Here is a 9,647-nt window from a genome sequence, read left to right as displayed (position 1 = left end):
CGGGTACTTGGCCAGGTACTTGATCGACCAGAGCAGGGTTGACGTCGTGGTGTCAACGCCGGCCAAAAACAATTCGTTCATCACTACAGCCAAATCCTTTTCTGGAAAAAAAAAAAAAAAAAAAAAAAAAATATATATATAAATATAAATATATATATATATATATATATATATATATATATATATATATATATATATTCCTTTCTACTTCTAAATGAAAAGGTAAGTAACAGATCATGGCCTTCAAATCATTCTTTAAAATATACAGACTATTTTTTTTACTGCCTCAAAAAGACCAATGCAAGTCCCTGGCCATCATCTTCAATCCTTCTCTGAAAAAAAAAATATGCCTATTCCTTTAGAATTATTGAAGAATAATATACTGTAAGTCACCGATCACTATCTAATTGATCTGTGGAATATAAACATACTCTTTTGGGCCTTTTTTACTGCCTCAAAGGGATGAGTATGAGTTAATAATCTGTCTTGACATCCATCTGAGAAAGTAAACATTCTCCCCCCCTCTTTTTTTTTTTTTTTATCATTTTTAATAACTCAGATACTAATCATCACCTTCAAATCTTTTTCGTAAATATGATCATTTTTTCTTTTTTTACTGCCACGAAACAGCCAATGCAAATCACTAATCATTATTTTTAAACCTGTCTCCAAAGTATGACCTTCCTCTTTTTTTTCTTTCTTCTGAGATTTTTAATTATCTAGTTGGGACCAATCCCAAATCCGTCTCTGAGAAAATATATCCAGGGTTATTATTATTATTATTATTATTATTATTATTATTATTATCTCTCCAGTCCGGTTACCCTTATTTATACTTTATTCATGCTACTTCAGTTATACTTCATTCTTGCTATTTCAGACTATTTTATTAACCTTCGGAAAGATTTTTTTTTCTTTGATTCGAGGGGTAAGAATCATAACAGGATTCCCGTCAGTTAAGGAAGCTAGTCAGCATTTCTTCCTAAGCTATTTGTTTTGCTTCTTACACCTTGCTGTCCTCAACTGTGGTACACAAACCATTTGAACATCACTTTACTCTGCACATATAACGTGATAGTTTATATTAACCAGCCGTATCACCAAATCAATCGCTAAGGAAGAGGTGCCATAGGGAACCACTATAACTGGCTAGAATATGAAAAGCATCATATTCTAGTTTTAATATATTTTTTCAGTTCAGTATTCAAGTTAGAGAGAAGGCGTTTTTTGATCAAAATAATGTGAAATAAACAGAGTCTGCTGCGCTTCTCGTCACTGTAAATGCTACCCGTCAATAGTTCAGTCACTTTTACTTGGCGGAAGTTATCGTCCTTTTGCAAATTATGTTCCGTAGTTAATTGCCAGAAAAAGACACTGCGACACCTCTACATTCTTTCTGCAGCACTTCTTTATGATTAGTACATGTACCATAGAATTCATTTGATGTCTTGTTACAGATTAACATTCAAGATGGAGAGATGCCCATTTTACGCTAACTTAAAGTGAATAGAGTGTATATATATATATATATATATATATATATATATATATATATATATATATATATATATAATTATACTATTAGGCATGCAGTAACCTACCTATAGGCCTCAGTGGTGCTTCTGTTGGGCAATATATTACCTTGTCACACCCCACCTATAACGTATACCTTGGTCGCCGCCCGTCTATAGACAATGTCCTTCTGCCGTGGCCTCACCTGACAGATTACCGTCTTGAGGGGAATCCTTAGACTGCTGCTGCAGCTCAATTAGGTAGTTGTCGACAAGGTCTCTGGGGTGAGACGGGTCCAGTGTTGCTTTGTGTTGCTTGATGAACTCCTGGAACATGGGGTCTCTCTTGTATTTTCAGGGTGACTTGAGGAGACTTTGTTCAGTTTATATATATATATATATATATATATATATATATATATATATATATATATATATATATATATATATATATATATATATATTCTCAATTCACTCCTCCTTGGCTCTTTGTGCACTTAGGAAATTTATTTGGGCAAACATCATTCACATTATTCGACTTTCTATAGTTTAACAAATGCTGGATCTGCCCTGATATCCAACGTAACTTAACCTAACCAAAGCTATCCTAATGTAATCGTACATAATCTAGTCCATTCTAACCAAACCTAACTTATCCTAGGGTAACATAACCTGACCTGACCTAAGATAACCTACTCTAACCTACCATAACCACAGGAAGCCTAATTTAACCTTTGCTTATTACATACCCTCATCAGTTCCTGAATGCTCTTCAAATCGTTCTTGAGAGCATAATAGCCAAGGATCTTCTTGAGAAACTTTGGAGCCAACGTTATAAGCCACGGGAAGATGTTGAGTAGGTACACGGGGCCTTGTTGATGTTCGTTGGTTGTATGGATTAGTCTTATGAAGTCGTGGGCTTTCGGGTCGTCCATATCATGGCGTGTGCCTAGTAGAGTCGTCAGCAGGTTATAGAACGAGAGAAGATAATCATGAGATGGAAGGAAACTGTTAGCAGGTCGTAGAACAGGGAAAAAGATAACTTTAAGATCTAAGGAAGCTGCTTGCAGTCACTGAGAACAGTTTACATTCACGGGAAAATGTTCAAAGACTGTCCCCTGCCAGCACTCTGACTTGCCTTCCGTTTTTCTGATCTGTTCATCCTTCCTTCTCGAAGTCTTTGTGTGTGTCTGTGTGTGTGTGTGTGTGTGTGTGTGTGTGTTAATACTATCAAATACTATTTTCATGTAACGCCCTCCAACGCCACAGTGCAGAGGGAAGTGTTGGCGATTTTCTTTCTTTTCGTTTTTTATGAATGGCTAAAAGGAGGAAGTTAAGAGAGAAAATAATTATGAGAACAAGTGAAATTGTCTGCAGTCGCTGAGAATATAGGAGACTGGGGGGAAAGTTTGTTTAATTTTCACCACATTTAGCAATAATAACAAGAAGGAGGACTCAGAAAGTGCAACACCCTCTCTCACCAGCTAATTCAAGGGTCGAATATCTGACTTTGCCCTGTGACCTTGACTTTCCATCGATTACTTTTAAAATCAAATTACATCATTCTTCCCTAACCCTTACACTTTCCATGAACTTCGGCTCAGCCATATCAACCCATCTGTTACCCCCTCAACCCACCTGTCACCACTACAACTCACCTGCCACCACCACAACCCACCTGCCACCATCGTCCATATAATGTTAAGGACAGCCACACCAATGGACAGAGGCAGTGGCTGGTCCTTGCCCGTGTGTTTCTTGAAGTCTTGCACCAGCTGCCTCGCCTCCTCCTGCACCGCCCCCTCCAGCTCCGTCTTGCCCATGCCGAGGTTCCGCAGTTGACGGAGGGTGAAGCGGCGGTTCCTTTGCCACTGGAGCCCGTTGCAGAATATCAAGCCTGGGATGGAAAAATTCAGAAAAGGTCTTAGGAGAGAGATTAATTCCTTTCTTCAGTATAATGGCCTGAGTTCAGTATAGTCATAGAGTATTATACTTCATTCTCTCTATTGTTTCTAAGTTATTTTTTTTCCATTTTCTCCTTTTTATGAACTATGTTACAGTATTTAGTTATGGAATCCCAAGTGTAATTTTCTTGTTAATATTCGTAGACGTCTGTTTATATGGGTAGGTGTTCATCTATTCTTACCCATCATGGACCATTCGCATATATTATCTATCTGTTCCTCTGTCTGTCTATCCTTACCTATCGCGCCACCTTCGCTAAACACAGAGTATGTGAAGAAGGCAGGCCTGTCTGAGAGTTCCAGCCTTTGTAGGGCAGATTTTATCGTGTCGTATTTACAGAGGAAGACGTTGGTTATGGATCCCGTCCGCCACCTGTAAGAAAGTAATCGAAATTTATAACGTCTTGAGTCACACAGTAATCTATCCATCTATCTATCTGTTTGTCTGTCTGTCTGTCTTTATATCTATCTATTTTTCAATCTATCTATCACTTGTCAGACGCCTGAATCCCATTAGCGGTGACAACAAACAATTCGCCTACACGTCGCACCGTTCTGTGCCACTTGGCTGCCCTCCTTCCAGCTCACACCCTATCCATCATCCATTTCGCCGCTCTGTCTCTCCATCCACCTATTCCTTGGTCTTCCCCTCCCTTCTCCACTTCGTCTCACTTACGTACACACCCTTCTAGTCGTTCTCTCATTCTCCATCTTCTCCTCATGGCCATACCATCTCAGGAAGTATTTCTCTTAACACTTTCCATCACATCCACAGTCATAATCATCTACAGAACTGGCAAAAGTTCTCCAATAATACAGGGTGGTCCACAAGAAGCACTCCATTAAAATCTTGCCTGGTTGTACCTTATGTGTTTTGAGGACGGCCCAGTCTGCTGGTGTGGGCTTGGGTGTGGCCGGGGGAGTATGAAACTAATACATGACGCGGGGTAGATACTAATAACGCTGACTGAGCCATTTTCGTAACATCTTAGAAATCTCCCGGCGGAGTGCAAGAAAAGGGTTATATTTGAACCACCCTGTTAGAACACCAAAACAACGTCTGTCTGGTAATAATGCTGTAGAGGAAAGTTGGAGGGTCTAATTCACTAACACTATACTCTGTTCACTTTAACCAGGTGTAAAATTGCCATCTGTCCATTATGAATGCTGTGCTTTAACGGATTGGCACGAGCACATGTTACCATACTTTTTTCATTCCAACTTGGCCTAAATTACCATCTGACCACCGTGAATGCTGAGCTGTAATAAGGGATTTACACTAGATTATGATGCTTGTAGTGAAGAAATGAAATGTGTGTGTGTGTGTGTGTGTGTGTGTGTGTGAGAGAGAGAGAGAGAGAGAGAGAGAGAGAGAGAGAGTGTTTGTGTGTGTGTGTGTGTGTGTGTGTGTGTGTGTGTGTGTGTGTGTGTGTGTGTGTGTGTGTGCGTGAGTGTGTGTGTGTGTGTACTCACATAATAATGTCGCCATACACCTTCCTGAGTTTCATCACTTGGTCGCTGAGACAGACTGACGTTGACGGCAGCCAGCCCACCACCGGCAGTCCCCATATCCCTGCGGGCACACACGGCACAGTTATTAGCACCTATCGACAACACGAGCGTCATTAAGGCACCTGACCCACCAACAGTGTCCCTCACACACCTACAGACATATACCTTACCCGATAAACATCCCAGTACTGTCGAGGACAAAAATCGTGACGTCTTCTCCACCATCCACGAAATTCCCCAACAGGAGGTACCGATGCCGTTGATGTAGTTTGATGTTCTCTCGATAGACGGTGCCACGGGAGGTGAAGATGGTGGATAGGGGAGGGGTAGGCGAGGTAGTGCAGAAAAAACACTCAGCCCACCAAATCACAAATAACAACAGGTAACCCATTGTGTACACCTATATTCTAACGTCATTTCCTGTTTCATTCACCATTTTCTTCTCGACTAAATCCCTCCTCGTCCCTCTAACCCTTCCATGAGAGAGAGAGAGAGAGAGAGAGAGAGAGAGAGAGAGACTCAAAGGCATTGCATGTTACCTCCAGATGATGTTTTTATTGATTGTATCTTATGTACTGCGGGGAAGGATGAGTCTGCTAGTGTGGAAGTTGGTGTGGCAGTGGGAGTAGGAAATGAAGAGACGATGCAAGGTTAGACACTGATAACGCTGACTGGACCGTCCCCATAACACAAAAGAATTCAGCCGGAGGAGTGGGAGTAGAGTATTGCATATGTACTCTAAATATCTAGATTATCTTATCAGTACGAACACAAAAGGTCTCAGTATGATAACCAACCGTGGGGATGTAGCTACACTTTTTCCTTAGCGATTTATTCTCCGTCTTACATCTCAGGACTGTATACTCTTCCGCGTTATTGATGTCTACTTAATGAGACACAAATTACATACAAGTGGATTTGAAGGTAAATAAATAGTCACGGAAGAGGCGCTACGAAACTTCCTAGAACACTGATTATTATATCAGCCGTTCTACTAAACTACCTTTACATGAACGTGGCCTAAACCTCCCATCTGCCCATCTTCAATAGTGACTCGTAACAATAGAATAACAGCAGAATATGATGCCAATCGCAAGGAACTGCTATGGACAGGGTGTGGATCAATAGTGTTGTATTTCTTGTGCCCCTCAGCTAGATTAAATAAGGTGTAAAAGATGGAAAATTGGGCCAAGTTAAGGTTAAAAATGTCAGACACTTCCCTTCACTGGCTAATATTTCCAAGCTGGGAGAATTCCATGTCTCCACGGCCGTTTTGTCGTCAGGTAGGAAGGCTCCCTAACACCTCTACTTTAATTAATTATTTTCCGAATTGTCAAGTGATATCCTCTTTTCTGCTTCTTTCATCTTTCTAATAACGACAGGGATTACATGAATAACACACAAGAATGTAGTAATGGCGGGAACCAGTAAGGAAGAGGTGTTAGTAAACCTCCTAACCGCTCGAGAATACAGTTCAACGTCTCTCCATCCAAAAATGATGCTCTCCTGTTATGACGTATCATATACGACGTGACGAACATTCCATCAGGGTGCGGCCACACTTTATCAAGAAAAGTGGTCGACAAGAGGAAAGGAGGCTCAAGGGTCCGACCAACGCTCAGGCCCAGATACTGCAGCTGCTCTTACCCTGTGCTTAGTTTCGTCTTATAGATCACATGTTTATGGTAAGTGTGGCCGCATCCTTAGTGTGAGGACGCAGAATACAATGCTCATGGATGCGATCTGTTCACTTCTTTGGCTGATGATCTCTGACAAATTTGCAGCCACTTCCCTATCATAATTATATTATATGATATGTCTTTACAGGCAGATGGTGGAGAGGAACGACTTCACGTGGTGGCACCATTGTAAATGGTGGAATCTGCTTCCCAGTTATACGAACGTCCTTCAACTCCCTCTCTATTCCTCGAAAAGGAGGTTGGTGGACTACAGGGGGAGAACATCTTCATCCTGCGGTTCACGGGGTTCACGTTCATATGAGCCTGGAGTTGCTGCGACTAGCCTAGTACTACTGCTACTACTTGCACTATTATTATTACTACTACTACTACTACTACTACTACGACCCCTACCAAGTGCTGGCAGATGCACTATAAGATTCTCCATTTTTCTCTCCTCGTTTCTTCTGCAAGTAATAAATCATTGATGCTAAGTTAGTTTGTGAGTCTCAGCCTGTAATCATCGTGTCTGCCCATCCTATTCTGAATGAGTCAACCCTAGCAAGCGTTCAGCATGGACGGTGGTTGTCAGTGCCGAAGTGGTGACGTGTAGAGGTGTGAGAAAAGTAAGGGGGGCAGTTGGCCTTAAGGAACGGGCTATTAATTCTATGCCCATAATCGGATACATAAGTGCCCTTACCTTTGCCTAGAGGGAAGTTGAAGCCAAGGTCCCCATCGATTATTGCCTTCGAGCGTACAGTACGCGGGGAAAGAATAAATCACTAAGGAAAATGCTTCACGGAATCCTCAAAGCCACTCACTAAGCGAACTTTTTTCCTTGATTTGCACATACCTGGAGGCAGTCCCGGGGGCCGCCTGCGAACGAGGAAAAGAAGGAATGTGAGGAAACCAAGGAGAAGCGCCTCCGTCAACATCTCGTCACTTGATGGAGCAAGACATTGATTAACTGTGCTTGTTGATAAGGGCGAGTAATAGGCTGCCCTTATCTTAAATACCCCGTTCCTTCGATCCCCTCCTCTCCCCTTCCCTCCGTCCATTGTTCTCCTACCCTTCTTTTCTCACCCCTCCCCTCTCCTCTCTTCCCCTTCTCTACGCTCTCCTCTTCCTCTGCCTCCCTTTCCCCTCCCCTCTTCCTCTGCCTCCCCCTCCCCACCTCTCTCCTCTACTTCCTCCTCCCCTCCTTTCTCTTCTTCCTCTACTTCCCCTCCCCTTCTTATCTTTCCCTTCTCTCGTCTGCTTGCCGCTCCTTTCCCCTCCCCTCTTCCTATACTTCCCCTCCCCCCTACAACCTTTACTTCCCCTTCCCCCCTCCTCCCTCCCCTATCCTCATGGTTCATATCTTCAGTACATAGAATTAAGTACGCTACTAATAGTCCTCTTTGTAACAGACACGAAAGAGCTCGTTAGGTCAATCCGTTCTACTCCTTTGTACTGCTCAATTCCCCCCTCCTCTTTCCTCTTCCTCTACTCCCTCCCTCCCGCCCTATTCCTCAACATCCCCTTCTCCTCTCCTCCCTTCTTCCCTCCCCTCCCCTCCCCTCCTCTCTCTCCTCTAATTTCCCCTCCCTTCCTTCCAGGTAGGGTAGTAGTAGTAGTAGTTCAGTAACTCCGGTCTACCTGGCTGAGTAAAACCGTCTACCGCTGATAAGCAATCGCCCAAGTAAGGCCATCCAATGCAGTGATTCACACTCACCTTCACTGACCATTTAAGCCCCAGACTCATGACTCCACCCCACAGGCCTAAACACCCACACTTACACTCCACCCCACAGGCCTAAACACCCACACTTACACTCCACCCCACAGGCCTAAACACCCACACTTACACTCCACCCCACAGGCCTAAACACCCACACTTACACTCCACCCCACAGGCCTAAACACCCACACTTTCACTCCACCCCACAGGCCTAAACACCCCCCCTTACACTCCACCCCACAGGCCTAAACACCCACACTTACACTCCACCCCACAGGCCTAAACACCCACACTTACACTCCACCCCACAGGCCTAAACACCCACACTTTCACTCCACCCCACAGGCCTAAACACCCACACTTACACTCCACCCCACAGGCCTAAACACCCACACTTACACTCCACCCCACAGGCCTAAACACCCACACTTACACTCCACCCCACAGGCCTAAACACCCACACTTACACTCCACCCCACAGGCCTAAACACCCACACTTACACTCCACCCCACAGGCCTAAACACCCACACTTTCACTCCACCCCACAGGCCTAAACACCCACACTTACACTCCACCCCACAGGCCTAAACACCCACACTTACACTCCACCCCACAGGCCTAAACACCCGCACGTACACTCCACCCCACAGGCCTAAACACCCACACTTACACTCCACCCCACAGGCCTAAACACCCACACTTACACTCCACCCCACAGGCCTAAACACCCACACTTACACTCCACCCCACAGGCCTAAACACCCACACTTACACTCCACCCCACAGGCCTAAACACCCACACTTACACTCCACCCCACAGGCCTAAACACCCACACTTACACTCCACCCCACAGGCCTAAACACCCACACTTACACTCCACCCCACAGGCCTAAACACCCACACGTACACTCCACCCCACAGGCATAAACACCCACACGTACACTCCACCCCACAGGCATAAACACCCACACTTACACTCCACCCCACAGGCCTAAACACCCACACTTACACTCCACCCCACAGGCATAAACACCCACACTTACACTCCACCCCACAGGCATAAACACCCACACGTACACTCCACCCCACAGGCATAAACACCCACACTTACACTCCACCCCACAGGCATAAACACCCACACTTACACTCCACCCCACAGGCATAAACACCCACACGTACACTCCACCCCACAGGCATAAACACCCACACGTACACTCCACCCCACAGGCATAAACACCCACACGTACACTCCACCCCAC

General features: G+C 44.3%; 1 protein-coding gene across 1 annotated transcript; it reads right to left on the bottom strand.

Moving 5' to 3' along the window:
- Window positions 1–1,003: 1,003 nt before the first annotated feature.
- LOC145391478 (cytochrome P450 2L1-like) lies at window positions 1,004–7,601 on the bottom strand. Its single transcript, XM_080266089.1, has 7 exons — window positions 7,520–7,601; window positions 4,949–5,048; window positions 3,715–3,848; window positions 3,190–3,408; window positions 2,261–2,460; window positions 1,718–1,838; window positions 1,004–1,023 (listed from the first exon to the last, which is right to left on the bottom strand). The coding sequence occupies exons 1-7, from the start codon at window positions 7,599–7,601 to the stop codon at window positions 1,004–1,006; spliced, it is 876 nt and encodes a 291-aa protein (XP_080122215.1).
- Window positions 7,602–9,647: the final 2,046 nt, after the last annotated feature.

The sequence above is a fragment of the Coenobita brevimanus genome, chromosome 18, assembly GCF_032717465.1.
Source record: "Coenobita brevimanus isolate Jiangsu-jjx chromosome 18, ASM3271746v2, whole genome shotgun sequence".
Taxonomy (NCBI): domain Eukaryota; kingdom Metazoa; phylum Arthropoda; class Malacostraca; order Decapoda; family Coenobitidae; genus Coenobita; species Coenobita brevimanus.
Note: the sequence above shows the minus strand (reverse complement) of the source record. Positions and strands in the feature narration are given on the sequence as shown.